The 15848-nt window shown below is 39.4% G+C and overlaps 1 protein-coding gene across 5 annotated transcripts in view; it reads left to right on the forward strand.

Moving 5' to 3' along the window:
- Positions 1-15848, forward strand: part of LOC117405949 (protein furry homolog) — a 111693-nt gene that overhangs the window by 12121 nt on the left and 83724 nt on the right. For 3 of the 5 annotated variants that reach the window (XM_059030469.1, XM_059030471.1, XM_059030470.1), the window contains exon 1: positions 6015-6333. The exons of the other annotated variants lie outside the window; for them this stretch is intronic. In XM_059030469.1, the coding sequence (XP_058886452.1) occupies positions 6153-6333 (181 nt within the window). In that variant the 5' untranslated portion in view covers positions 6015-6152. Of the gene's footprint in view, positions 1-6014; positions 6334-15848 lie in introns of those variants that run through there. 5 annotated transcript variants of the gene reach the window in all.

Here is a 15848-nt window from a genome sequence, read left to right on the forward strand (position 1 = left end):
ACAGAACATGTCATTTTTCAGTAATAAACATAGTTCCTGATAATCTATAACAAGACAAAGTCCTGAGAACAGAACCACTCCCCCCTGCAATGACACGTTGCTAGATTCTTAGATCTGAACTACATTTTTTTGTAGAAACTGGTAAAACAGTTGAGTTGTAGGATACATTGTTTTCAAAGGTTCTATTCCTGGGAAAGTAAAGGTTAAAACTAAAAAACAAAACAAAAAAAAACTCTACCTAATGCAAACACTGGTTTCTAGGTTAAGGCTGACTCATACCTCAATTGCATGACTGTCACTCGGGTGGATTTCTAGTCTCTCTAGTCACTTGACTGTCTCGCAATCCAGCGGAGAAGGATGTTGTGCTGAGGCAGGTCTAGTGGACACCATCTGGATAATGATTCTGTTTACTTTACAAATGAAAACCATCATGGTTGTTATACTCCTCTCCAGATGACTGGTTGGCTTATTGGCTTGGCGCTGGGATATAAGGCCTTTTGCTTTTATGTCCTGGACTGAAGTTATTTCTTTTGAGTAACACCTTAAATCTAACCAATGGTCTGGGGCTTGTAGATTTGAGTGTAACTTTCTGCAACACAGTAATACCTTTATAAAGTAGAAAGGTTAAGTATTTAGTGTCTTGACTTCAGGCACTGGAATGTGTTCAATAGGTCAGATAACAAAAGACATTTTTTGGTCAAACTTCAAAATTACTGGCTGCTTGTGACACATTATAGACAGTGTATGATTTAGTTTTGGTATCGTGGATGTAGCAGGATATCATATCAATATTTTCAGAACTCTATCAGTAGTTAAAATATTTAAATATTTAAATCATGTTTTAAAGATAATAGAAATCAGATACAACCCCAAATTAATTTGGTAATGTGACAGGATAGCCGAGTAGTGATGATGAAGTTCCCAGACCAGACAGCTGACAGAGACACACAAGTCGGTACTACGGGTGAAAAGCGCTTGTGTGGTTTTTATTCAAAAATAAATAAAATAGTTGTACACAGAAACACTGCTCACAGAGCAAAATAAAAGGTTTAAACAAAAACAAATCACCAACACAAACTGATTCCATAAAGTACCATGCTGATGCTTCCCAGCACGAGTAGCAATTGTTTTCTTTTTACTTTCGTTGTAGATTCTCACTCGCTCACGTTCCTCCTTCCAAACACCCACCCAACCAGCAAAAGCTACACAAGTTTTGGTTTGCGTGGCTGACAGTCAATAATCACCGACTGCTGACCATGCATTCGCACGATCTGTCTGGCAGTGATGAGCTGCTAACACCGCCTCTGCCAGACCACATTCAAACCGAAAATAACAAAGAAAAACATTGTATTTTAAATCAACACAAAATAAATAAAAAAATCATACAACACACAAAACAATACATTCAATCACGCGTTCTTAAACCCCAAAACAATACAGTATTTACAATACATTCACCCGTGCTGAATAAACACACTACATTTATTTACATGCAGGGCTTTGCCCTGCCCCCTCTCATTATGTGCAGGACTTTCCTTCTGCCCTGCCACAGGTAACTATTCTGAAACATCGTCTTTTCCAAGAAGATCAGTATGAATATTTTAAATCCCGGTTAAGATATCTTGTTTACACAAATAATTACAGTATAATTATAGGTGCTATTATACAAATAACCTAATTGAGATTTTTTTTTTTCAAGCATTAGCAGTTTTAAATAAAAACAAGAGACATCCTGACAATATCTTAATTCATATGTGTGGTGAATAAACTAAATATAACAGTATGCATTAAACTAATATTGGTTGAAAGAGAATTCAAGCCACTTAAGGGTGTTAACCTTGCCACAGGGCAGCAGTGTGGAGTAGTGGTTAGGGCTCTGGACTCTTGACCAGAGGGTCATGGGTTCAATCCCCGGTGGGGACACTGCTGCTGTACCCTTGAGCAAGGTACTTTACCTAGATTGCTCCAGTAAAAACCCAACTGTATAAATGGGTAATTGTATGTAAAAATAATGTGATGTCTTATAACAATTGTAAGTCGCCCTGGATAAGGGCATCAGCTAAGAAATAAATAATAAAAATAATAACTTAAGCTACATCCACTCTTGACGCGAGCGAATCATTTAGAAGTCACTGCAGTCAAATGGGAGTATCCACACCAGCAGCGAGCAACGTTGCTTTGAGAAAACTTTGCGTCGATAAAATAGAACCTGTTTCTATTTTCTTTTTTTCAGAAGCAAGGTTAACACCCTTAACACACATCAAACGCAAGCCTCAGAACTCGTCATGCCTCAAAACAAGTTAATCATGGACTTTGCAGACAAAAAATCCACACAGTATGGTAATAGATGGTAACAGTATGGTAGTAGATTGACTATTTTTAGCCTATTGAATGGAATTGGAACTGCATGGACAGACCCTATTTCAAGAGTTGCTGCCAACAAACCTTTACACAACATCTGTTGTGTAAAGGTTTTTTATAAAAGGGACTTTTTCATAGTCATTAAGGAAGAAAGAGGACAAAGCAGCTTTCTGTAAATGTGTATTTTTGTGATCAGTTGAGCAACCAGATGGAACACATAATCTCTGTGTTGAAAGGTGTTAATAGGTGCAAGGAATGGAAATTGGTTTCTTCGAATGTAATAGATTTATAAGTAAATAGAGGAAAGGCAAGGTAGGCAGCAGAAAATAAGGATTTTAGAGAAAGAAACATAGTAAATATTAATACTAATATTAATTATTTCAGGTGTAAGTGGCTAATAAACATATTGTAGGTAATACAGTAGTCTCTGGCTAAGAAAACATGCCTCAGGAAGCAAGCAAAGTGTTCTTTAAGACAGCGTTGACCACTGGACATAATATGCCAAGGCCGATCATGATATGAATCAATAAATACTAATGTATTTATTACTTATGTCGTGACACACGTGCATCAACATATGAAATGAACAGAATAAGAGAAAAGCAATAGGCAAGCGCATGTTAATAAACTATAATAACAAACTAACGTTAATTAAAAAAAAATGCAGCAGCAGCTCTAGATTACTCTGGCAATGACAAGTCAGTTTTGAAAAGACTGAATAAACCACTTCAGTTTTATGATGAGTTATCAGGTTATAAAACAATACTGTATCGATGTCGGTGCCAAAAAAAAGTGTTCTTTTAAGCGAAGTTCCTGTTCCTTTACAATGGAATAATTCTGTTTCACCACAAGGTTGTTGCCTAAGCCGAAGTGTTCTCTTAGGAGGTGTTCCTATACGCGGAGACGACTGCAGTATTTAAAAAACGAAGATATCTGTATAAGTAGCCCCTTTTCAAGGAACAATACTTATTTGTTTCTGATACAAGCTTTGTATAAGCTCTGAATCTGTGACCCATTTCAAACAACAAATAACAATGTCAGCATACAAGAAAAACAACACACTTGCTGTTTGTTTGTTGCAACCAATAACAATGGTAACTGCCAGCTAATGCAGTACAGTGCGTTCCTTTGATAGCAATCAGTAGCACACTTTAGAACATCAACGCATTTCCATTGCTGTCTGCTGTAGCTAAGTCTGTGTGTTAGCTTGTGGTATAAGGGTATGTTTAATGGGGTGTCATTTGTGTAACCCATGCATTTTTAATCTGCTTTTTTTCCTATTTTTTGCCACTGTAATATTCCCTTGAGCAACATGGTGTGAATATCAAGATTTTTGGTTCATGGTTCACTCTCCAGCTCTGCAGTTGAGAATTGCAGGTTTGATTTGAGGAGGGTGTTGAAAAGAAGACAGTCTTCAAGTGTTGAGCATTTGAAACTGATCCTTTTAGAAAGTTGGCAAAAGGTACCATAAAAAATACATGCTTGGACAAGACACCTAGAAGTTGTGATGAATCTACAGTGGCATTTATACAGCGCCATGACTGTAAATTCAGTATTAGATCCAGTAGCATGAAAGCGTGGATGATCTTCGGAGACAGCTGTCTTCATGCAATCCCTGCTTCGATGCTCAGTAACTTATTGATAAAGTATGTCCAGCCAGTGTTACAGTATATAGGAACCTGTTCACATTTTCCTGTTTTATTACTGTAGTGTAAGTTTGCAGAGAAAGAAACAGTTACAGTAGTAAACATAAAATAAACAATTTCAAGAAATACTTAAGAGTTGATAGACAGTTACAACACTGTTCCTGCCAAGTTGAGCTAGAGCTGGGCTTATTCTAAGCATATCTGTACACAGTGGAACTATGCTTTGGGAAATGCATTGCACGCATGTTTCAAGCTTTAAGACAGTGCTACTCAATTACATTCTCTGGCGGGCCAGATAAGGCAATGTCCAAACCTTGGGGGCCACAGGGCGATCAAGATGTGCGTAGTGGTGCGGGGGTGTTTAAATGGTCATGAAAATCTGACTATCCAAATCACACTTTACATACAGTAACAGAATATTGCAACACTGCACTTGCACCAATCAACGAATACATCTCAGAAATAACTACTTAATATGATACAATGTTTGATCACCATATATAAAAAAACATTAAGCAAATATTTCCTGACCAGTATTCAAATGACAAATAAGTATACAAATCTCACTGTAATGCTGTTAAAACAGCATGTTATTAATTTTAATTTTTATTAAAACTAGAAAATGTTCTGACAATTACTGCGCAGCCAGCATTCAAGTTAACTAACAAAAGCACTTATGTTGTATAAGCATCTTATTAAGTGTCTGATTAAAAGTGTAGCATGGTGTCTAAATATGCATGTTCTAGCTCCAGTGTGTTTAAATGTACATTAAATGTTTCTAAATTAAATACATGGCATGACAGTAAACAGAGGGGACAATAAACTCAAGTGCATATCCACTGTGCCATCTTTGAGAGGTGTGCCGCAGGTGCATTTCTTACTGTTGCCAAACAGGTTTTTTTAAGCCCAAATAAAAGATCTTTGACAGGCTCGGTTTCTTCGGCCAATTTCCTGTGACTGAACACTTACTGGTGGCCGCATTGCTAATTTTCCTAACAACACTTAGTTTATCATATGAAAAATAACCGAAATATAGACATATGCTCTTAAGTTTTTTCTTAACCTAGCAGAAGTGAAATCAGCTTTTGCCTGCACCCCTAATGCTATTATTTATTTTGCAGTTAGGCTCATTGTATTAAACTTTTTTCATCGTTTCTTGTTTGCTGTTACAAGACTAAAGCATGAAAATAAAAAAATAAACATTTATGGGGAGATGACAACCTTTTACCCACTTAAAATTGCCTGAGGTCAGTGCTTGACAAAATGTATCCTTTGGCTGCAATAGAGGCTCTGGAAAGCAGAATACTCCACCCCCTCTTCTAACTGGAGACTCCCTTACAGTACATATTTTTAGTCTGTCTACATCAGAAAACAGTTACGGAAATTCACAAAGCTTTTTTATTTTATAGAAAGCATGCTGAATACATTTTGAAGTGTGAATATCTGCCATGCAGTAGCTTTCAGTTCGGTAGCATAAATGAGTGTGAGGTTAGGCTTGAAAACTGAATTATATTCTCTCTCTCTCTCTCTCTCTCTCTCTCTCTCTCTCTCTCTCTCTCTCTCTCTCTCTCTATCTATAAAAAAAAACATTATTCTTTAGGTGATGTCCTGACTAAAAATAACAAGAATGGGTATTATTATTACTTAATGGGGTACCTTTATATGGGACTGAACATTTTGAAGCTCAGTGAGACTTATGACAGATTCATACTGTATCTGGAAATGTTTTAGATTTTTTTAAATGTTTTTTTTTAATTTTACCAAAGACTAATTAATAAGAGCAACAAAAAAAAGAACATTATGTGAGTATTACATTACCTGGATACCTTCTGTAGTATATTGGGTTTTTTTCTTTAGCTACTGGGTAAACCATAATATTTTGTCATTTTTTTTGGGCCCCTCCCGTTTTTTAATTATTCAGTTTGCTGGAAAGAGGATGGGCCGCTGAGTAACCCTACACCTGCTCAATGCACGTCTATTAACTTGCAGAACTGCCCTGACAAGTGCGGGGGTTAAACACACAAACACCAGCCTTGGGAAGTTGGATTGCTAATCCTGCAAGTGTCTTGAGAACGTTTGCTGAAGAAATGCTGTCAATGTTGTAACACAATTAGGTTTAAGTTTAATAACTTATTGGCACTTAAAATGTCATTCGATGAGGCATGTGTAAAATGTTCTGGGGCTGAAGGTGATCCAAATGGAATACAGGATGATATCTCCTTGGTGCGGGCATGCAGCCTACCTGTGGACATCCTCACAGGGAATGAGAACAATATTAAAGGAAGAGTTCTCAGGCGTCCTAAGAAAAGGCCTTCCATTTTTGACGGTAGGAAATGTTGCTGTTGTTTACCGAGACATAAGTCACTTTATTTCTTGAATTTAGTGAAACCAGAAAAAAGCTTGCTATATAAGTATGTATCAGCCATATGAAACATGTGACCACTTTAATGAAGTTCTAGCACTTTAGGTATTAATATAGCTTCAATTTTAGCAACATCAATTATTTTGACAATTGTTTCAGAAAAAAAAGTTAACTTCAAAAGCTCTAAGAAAATGCAAACTACATACCATCTGTCATAATAAAACACTAACATACAAAAAACGATATTACCTTCTTAATGAATTGGTGTCTCTGACTTAGGTTTAAATGCTCAGAGAATGTCTAAATGATTAGTAGGGAAAACAAACCCGTTAACAGTGTAATCCTACAGTACAGATAGTTGGTTCAGAAAGAGTTGCTTTATCTGCTTCTGTACTTGTACTTGTCTGCAATATTTTCGCTGATTTATGTGAAGCCACCCAGCAGCTTACTAAGTATTTGCAACCTTAGCTTAATCAGTGCCAAGGCCAGGTGCTGTATATCAGAAGGCACCACAAGCTGGTTTTACCAATGCATCCAAGAGTTTTAAAGTTGTCATTTTGTATCTTTATGGCTGATCCGCAGACTACAGACTGAGAGACTCAGGGTTCATAAATGTATTTTGCAGTATCATAGAATACCTGAGGCATGCTTTGAATGTTTTTAAAAAGCAGAATGTAACCATTAAAATCTGCAAGCACTCCTGTCCATTTTTAGTATTGTGCACGGTTTGCTCACCTGTCAGTATTTGTTGCATTATGTAAAGAGGTCCTCTGCTGGGAGTGCAGGTTTCTGGTATTGCTGTGTGTTATATAGTACAGGGATGTTATTCCAGTGTTTGTTATACCAATATTATTGGGCTATATATTGTTTACTGTAGCACACAGACTGACAGTGGCAATCAGATTTCAAAGGGAGGCCCCTGTTGCTAAGCTTCCCTTTGGGGAATATAAACAAACAGCACTTGTCAACAATTTCTGTGAAACAAGGTATTTTTTAAATTTCATTTTTTGTTCCTAAACTGATCATGACATGGGATCAGGCAGATCTTTAAGGGTGACTTTTACTGCATGGTAACATAAACAAATAACATGATGACAAGAGGAATGCTCAGCAGATCACCTGAACAATTTTAAAACAATAAAGTGGTCCTCAGTCCAGGTATTTTTTGTTATTGCTAAACACAGTGGTATGAGTAATGTCATTGTGTTGGTTCAAAAGCAGGGTATACTAATATTGTGTAGCATAGTTAGTGATACACATTAATAGGCTATCTTCTATTAAAATGTATCAATAGAATCCCTATGATGTACAATAATAGTGAGAGTGTAACTGAAATACACCCTCTGGAACTGTTCCCCTTACAGGGAAGTCTGGAAAATAATAAGTATTCCCCATGAGGTAGCACCAGGTATGGTACCGTGCTACTGAAATAATGAATGTGTTTACATTTTATTACCACTGCAGTACCATTCTGCCAGCTTGTACTATTAAACCTGGTCTTGTGCTACTGTACCATTGCATGATCAGTTCTGTTGACATTGAGGCACCTCCTGCATTGCAATTGAAGATCATTTGGTAAAGGATTACAGTGCAAAAATACTGTTTTGCAATCAAGGGTAAAATGTTCAATGTGTTTTCACTTTCTATTTCTTCTCACTGACCACATCAGATCAGCAAACTTGTTTGTAATTTGTACTGTCCTTTCAACCAGCTTTTAACAGCTGGCATCTACACTCCTTTAACAGAATGTGTGGAATTCTAGAAGGCTCTCGTAAAGATTATTCATGCATAGCTGGTGAGAATAGGAATAGACATTTAAGATAGACTGATAGTTAGTGTCAGGTTATTTTTACCATTGAGATTCTTCTTGACACTTTCTAATAGTAAAATCCATAACTCAAATAGGTAGGCCATTTTTAGTTATTCACTGACATTTTAAATTCCATTTTTTCAGACTCAAGCTGGTCACTAAAAAGCAGTTTAAATAGTTATCCGTAAAAGATAAAACTGTAGCAGATGGGAGGATTGGAATAGCATAGTAATCAAATGTAAGTGATCTGCCCTTTTTTTTCTTAAATGAATATTGTGGTGATTACTTTGCACATGTATTTTGCTTTCGGGACATTTAGACCTATGGAAACAAATCAAACTCATCTCAGTGGGCTTTACCATGTTATTTTTTAAATATTGGTAAAGAATATTCAATAGTGTAAGATTGGAGATTACCACAAATTAAAAATCATATTAACTAATATTATTTAAATAAATAATCTATGTGTAGTTTTAAAAAACAAATGCTAGAGTTACACTGTATGAATACTAATAAAAAAAGTAAATATTCACAAACCTTTAACTCGGTGTGCTATTGGCTGTACACATTAAGAACTATTAAATTAGGCATCATTGCATTGTAAATGTTTGCATGCTATTTTTCTGTGTTCTTCTAGCAGGTTTCATTGATTTATGTGTACGAACAAACTGCTGATTCAAACTTGGTGCTGTAGATATATATATATATATATATATATATATATATATATATATATATATATATATATATATATATATTTGGTTAAAAGAGAAATAATATTAAATAGAGCTGGAACAATATTCCTATAGTCTGATCTCCAGTTAAAAATGGGTTCTTTTTTTTCAACACTGTACAGAAAAATGTTACATTGTTTTTTTCACACTTGAAATGATGCCACGTGATATGGGCTCTCATTAGCACAAGTTCTTGAAGGTGTCAGGGCATGGTGAACTGTTTTCTGGTTTTTGACTGGTGGGGCTGTTGAAAGCTATATCCCCATACTCACCTCATTATTTGATGAACATGGTACTGTATCTGCCTTCAATTTTTAAGAATATTCACCAAACATTTATCATAGACTGTCACAAAGACGGCCGGAGTGGGTGGCGTCAGACCAGAAGCAGGGAGTAAACAGACGACAGAGAGATGGGGTTTTGGTGAGGCTGAACGCGTGATCGCGTTCAGCATTTAATAAACAGAACAGAAAATAAAAGGTTGGAACAGACAAAAACACTGGACACGGCACTACACGCCAAAATAAATAGACATACAAAACGACTAAACGCTAAACAGACGGTGCAGGACAGACAGACGAACAAACACGGTGAGTGAAAACACGTTAACTATTACTTTTACTATTACTATTATTATTATTTTACTTCACCTCCGTCTCCAATCCCGTTCTCCACTCACCGAACACCAACATTTACACACGCAACATACAACACATAACACAAATGCACACAGGGGCGGGGCGCTTTGCCACATATACCCCCCCTTGTGCGCAGCACACATGGCCTCAACGGCCACCTCCCCCCTTAGTCCAGGACAAAGTCTCGGGCTGGGAAGGGAGGCTTCAGTGGGCCCATGGCTGGCCATGCTGTCAGCACCCCTGCCGGTAGTGGCACGGCTGACAGCCTGTTGGTCCCGTCCTGCAGCGAAAAAGCTGCGGGGGCAGGTGGTCCCCCGACCTCCCCCTTCTTCGTAGCCGGCAGCTCCCTCCTGTGGGGCTCCGGCCACAAGAACTCCTGCAGCGAAACTGCTGCTGGGGAAAGTGGTCTCCAGACCTCGTCCCCCTTCTTTGTAGCCGGTAGCTCCCTTTGGTGGGGCTCCGACCACAGTACTGCCGGCAGCGAAGAAGCTGCAGTGGGAGCAGGTCTCCAGACCTCCCCCACGATCTCCGGCAGCGAAACTGCTGCAGTGGGAGCAGGTCTCCAGACCTCCCCCACGATCTCCGGCAGCGAAACTGCTGCAGTGGGAGCAGGTCTCCTGACCTCCCCCACGATCTCCGGCAGCGAAACTGCTGCTGGGGTTGGTGGTCTCCAGACCTCCTCCCCCTTCTTTGTGGCCGACAGCTCCCCTTTCTGGGGCTCCGGCCACCGTACTCCCTGCGGAGGTACGGGCAGCAGAGGCAGCTCCTGCTCCTCTGCTCCGGGCGGTGGCGGAGGCAGAGGCAGCTCCAGCTCCTCTGCTCCTGGTGGTGGTGGAGACAGAGGTAGCTCCAGCCCCTCTGCTCCTGGCGGTGGTGGAGGCAGAGGCAGCTCCAGCTCCTCTGCTCCTGGCGGTGGTGGAGGCAGAGGCAGCTCCAGCTCCTCTGCTCCTGGTGGTGGTGGAGGCAGAGGCAGCTCCAGCTCCTCTGCTCCTGGCGGTGGTGGAACCAGCAGGTATTCACCCTCTGCTGGTGGAGGTGGGAGGGGCCAGCAGTCCTCCCACTGCGGTGAAGGTGGAACCAGCAGGTATTCACCCTCTGCTGGTGGAGGTGGGAGGGGCAAGCAGTCCTCCCACTGCGGTGGAGGTGGAACCAGCAGGCATTCACCCTCTGCTGGTGGAGGTGGGACCAGCAGGTATTCACCCTCTGCTGGCAGCTTGGGTCCTAGGGCTGTGGAAGCCCCGACTTCCCTCTCTTCGGGCTGTGGACGCACCGACTCCTCCCTTTTGGGCTGTGGACGTTCGGGCTCCCCCCACTCAGGCGTAGGACGTTCGGGCTCCCCCCACTCAGGCGTAGGACGTTCGGGCTCCTCCCACTCAGGCGTAGGACGTTCGGGCTCCTCCCACTCAGGCGTAGGACGTTCGGGCTCCTCCCACTCAGGCATAGGACGTTCGGGCTCCTCCCGCTTGGGCTGTGGACGCTCGGGCTCCTCCCGCTTGGGCTGTGGAGGCAAAACCAGCAGGCATTCTTCCTCTGCTGGTGGAGACGGGGACAGCAGGCATTCTTCCTCTGCTGGTGGACCTGCTACCTGGGCTGCTGTTCCACTTATAATTGCCTCCAGGTAGCTGAGGACCAACCCCACACCTTCCTCCCAGGTGCTTACAGTCTGTTCCCTTGCATATGCCTCCCATCGCTCTCTGTCCATAAACTCCAGGAACTGGACGACTACTGGGATAGACTGGGCCTCCAGCCCAGCATTTTCCAGCATCCAGTCCCGCACTTTGATGGCGTCTTCTGCCATTTTTTTTTTATTTTATTTTTTTTTTAAATCCAAAACTGCGGTTCCTGCTCTGGCCTGAGTCCTGGAGGCGCTGTCGATCCCACGCAGGACACCACGTGTCACAAAGACGGCCGGAGTGGGTGGCGTCAGACCAGAAGCAGGGAGTAAACAGACGACAGAGAGATGGGGTTTTGGTGAGGCTGAACGCGTGATCGCGTTCAGCATTTAATAAACAGAACAGAAAATAAAAGGTTGGAACAGACAAAAACACTGGACACGGCACTACACGCCAAAATAAATAGACATACAAAACGACTAAACGCTAAACAGACGGTGCAGGACAGACAGACGAACAAACACGGTGAGTGAAAACACGTTAACTATTACTTTTACTATTACTATTATTATTATTTTACTTCACCTCCGTCTCCAATCCCGTTCTCCACTCACCGAACACCAACATTTACACACGCAACATACAACACATAACACAAATGCACACAGGGGCGGGGCGCTTTGCCACATAGACCTAGACCTTTCACATTGCATTTGGGTGTAATTTGATGTACTTATTTGATGCATTTAACCCTACAGTGCATTTCTTTACAAATGCTTATGTAGATTGATGTAGAAATGATCTGTGTGTGTACTGGTTTTGATATGCTGTTTTACTTGAGATATACAGTAAGTCATAGAGACCTACTTTCTCAGATGGTGGCACAAATGTGAAAAATTCTACATGGTTAAGATTTCAGTGATACTTTGTAATCCTAGTGGGACCAGGGCAGCAATTAGTGTAGTGTGTAAACTCCGGGCCCTTACCAATCTCAGCCCTAGTCGTACCCCATTTTGGAATGTTTTGTTGACTTCCAAAGATTGTGAAAACATTTGAAATGCAGTTTGTTGCAGCTGCACTTCACTTTGGAAACAGATGTACAGTTTCACACAGAACTGTTGACAAGCCAAGGCAGCTGTATTATTTCTTAACTCTTAAGCCGAGCAGACACTAGTCTACATGTTGCTAGAAGAATGTAGAAAGGTTGTACTTTTATTGTAGAAAGTGATGTGCAAGCTACAGGTTTCAGGCAACTTTGTTGCAAGCAACTGTATCAAAGGACTTTTGATTTTGTATAAGCAACATTACTTCATTGACTAAATCAGCCAATGAAAGTGTTGTAAAATGTGGTATAGGCAAGTAAGTAAGTGTTAATCAGTCCATTCCTGGTAGTTAATGATCAATTTGTCAGTTAATGCCACGAGATATAGTGGAGTTGCATTAAAGTCGACAAAATTATTATTATATTCCTTGAAAAAAATGATTTACTATTATGAACCGTTTAAAACATAGTGTTGTGTTGGCATTATAGTCTAATATTAGAAATTACAAAGTAAAAAAAAAAAAAAAAGCTGGTTTGGTGCCGATGCTGAAGCATTAGAGGGTTCCTGTTAAACTGCAGCGGTGTGTTAGCAGTGTGTTAACGGTGTGTTACACTTAAGTTCCCAAGTTGTGTTTTCAATGGTCATTTTGTTCTCAAATAAAGGCTTTTACTTGTTACAACTTAATAATAATGGATAAAGTGAGTTCTGCTTTTTGTTTAAAGCCGTTTGAACATTGCAGTTCAGCAGACGCAACTTGCAAATATTGTTACACAGTTACTGATATCTGATTTGTAAAAGAAAACAATCCTCACCTGGCATAATTAGGACTTCTGTTCAAAATAATACAATAAAAAAACTATAACAATAATCACATTTCAACTTCCCTCTATTTACAATTAGTTTTATTTATACGTTTATTTACACAAATAAAACAGAATAACATTCAAGCCAAAAATAACACTGTGGCAGGGCAGAAAAGCCATGCTTGTGATAATACAGTCCTATATATACATATTTAAGAATAAAGTTTATTTTATTGTATTAAAAAAAATGCTGGTAAATTATTTGAACACTAAAAAACACCAATACACTTTTTGATAGGAAATATCTATGTATTGTCTTCTGTGTGTTGTCCATCAACATTCTATCTACAATTTCTACATACTGTAGAATAATCTCCCCTGAAATTTGAAGCAACAATGTAGAAGCAACAGATTTAATTCTACATTTTCTAGCAACATGTTGACTAGTGTCCCCTTGGCTTTACATGTTTTCTGGAGATCTAATATCTGTATTCATGCAAGCAGAGTCATACTGCATAAATAGATTTGCTACCCTACTAATTTTAGTTTTTCAGTATAATGTCATAGTTAGGTAGCATGTTTCCATCTACACCAACAAAACAGTTTGTTAAACTCAATCTCAACTCATTCCAATATCACACTTTATTGAAATTTCAAAATAAAATATCAAAACAATATTAAAGTTTTAATAACCAAGACTTTCAAAATACAGTTTCTTATATCACAACATTAAAGGGGCCAAAAATGATCAGTAGATCAGTTTCATGAATATTCAATCATGTTTATTCATAATAACGACTTGAGTTAAAGCGCTGTGAAATGATCCCGCCATAGCACTATACATTTGATAGAAGTACTTGGTTTTCTTTCCTCCATTCACTTTCTACAGCATGTTACAATTAATATCCCACTTACAGTTTCCTTCGTGCAGCATAGAAGGTGAGTGTGAGAATAATATGGGGTCCAATTTCCTGTAACACAGGAAATGAACTAATAGTGTTGTAGCAGGAAAAAGTGTCTTCACTGAAAGTCTGGGTCCGTGTAACAGTAAAGGCTTCTGCATCAGAAATGCATTGTAGAGAATAGCAGGTGACATTTAAACCACTGTCAGTGTTTATTCAGCAAGTTAGCAAAAGTAGAACAGTTTTTCAGTAAGCAAATCCAGACTGTCTAACAGGGGTCTTGCAAAATAAAATGCCCTGTAGTCTGGATAAAATGTAGCTCCAGAGGGCCGGGAGATCGAGTCGGGATTCGATACGAGTCACCTGTCAGAATCGGATCATTTGCTGTGCCACATTCTGTCTGCACATGGAATGCTTCGAAACCAACTAGCAGCAAAGACATTCCCATTAAACAGATACAAAAAAACAAAACAGAGACCTGCTTGCTTTGTAACAATGGAAAGCAAAAAGAACAACAACAAAATAATAATGCATTTCATTTCTTATGTATATTACAAAGCGAAAAGACTTCTGTAACAGTGGTAGATGTACATTAGGTGATATTCACAAAGAATGTACACTAGCGCTGTTTTATTGTAAGAGGAAAAATGAACTTAAAGTTACGCATTGTTATGGACAATGTTTTGTAAATATGGCCTATTATCATGTTTCAAAGAGAAACCTGCAGTACAGTAACACTGCAAATTCTATACCAAAGCGTACCATGGTACAAATTACCTCATTTCTGAATGACATGAGTTAATTTGTTTCCAATGATATTTTCAGTTTTCTGGAGAATGATGAATGAAAAGCTTTAGATAAATCTATTTTTGTGTTATTCATAAAGTATTATGTTTCGGGCTATCATACAGCACCATTAGGGCAGACTGTTTACATTCATTACAGCATAGCTTGGCTTTTTATATACAATAGAAGGTGGTTTTCATTTACGGTATGGTATGAGATCATTCCCTTTGCTTAAGGCTTTTCAGGTAGATGGATGTCTTTTTTTGTTCATTTAAATCTGCACAAATAATCCCTATAAATCAGTGTTCCTTAGTGCTGTACCAGTGGGTAACGTTGTGCCCTCAAAGGTAACTGATAATATGTAATAATGCAAAACTGATTTTGAGGCATTCGAGTCATTACAATCTACTCCTCTGTGCTCTCAGCCTCGGCTCCTGTGCCATTTTATAAATCAACATTATGAAGGCCCTTCCAGACAATCAAACCGCATGATTTACAGACATTGCAAAACATTTTATTTTGCAATAGAAAGGGTGAGAGGAACATTCTTATAAAATAATATCTAGGTTATATTCTTATTTTAAAGCTTATGTGAAGACAGTCATATATTAGTAGAAACATAGACTGCACAGATTACATTGTAACTAAAACCATGATCACATACATTGCTGCAAAAGCTGTAATGTTAAATGGTTGGGGGGGAAAGGTTATAGTAATTATACCCTGTGTCCCAAACAGTTTTGTAGTTACTAAAGTGGCCATCCACAAATTACTAGTGAGGACCCCTGCTTCATTATTCATCTATTTGCATCTGGGTTGGGAGGTCAGGAATATATAAACTGCCTTCACTCAGTGGTGCTGCTCTGCTGTTACCCAGCTGAGGAGTGTCAGCGTGGTGGAATGCACAGTGCCCCCTGCAGAGTCTGGAATTCCAGTACTTTGTCACATTGGAGGCTCCTCACCTTCCTGACCCACTGGGCTGCCCATGTGTGTCTCAGATATAGTCATGCCTCTAATGTCTAGCTGTGATGCGGATGGAACTCTGCCACTGTTCCCTAAAAAAGCAATAAAAAAAATCACACTGGAGGTCAAGCGCCGCTGAAACTGGGTATCTTACCAGTTGTTATTTTAATAAGCAGAATGTCTTGAT

The sequence above is a fragment of the Acipenser ruthenus genome, chromosome 9 (genome assembly GCF_902713425.1).
Source record: "Acipenser ruthenus chromosome 9, fAciRut3.2 maternal haplotype, whole genome shotgun sequence".
NCBI classification, from domain to species: domain Eukaryota; kingdom Metazoa; phylum Chordata; class Actinopteri; order Acipenseriformes; family Acipenseridae; genus Acipenser; species Acipenser ruthenus.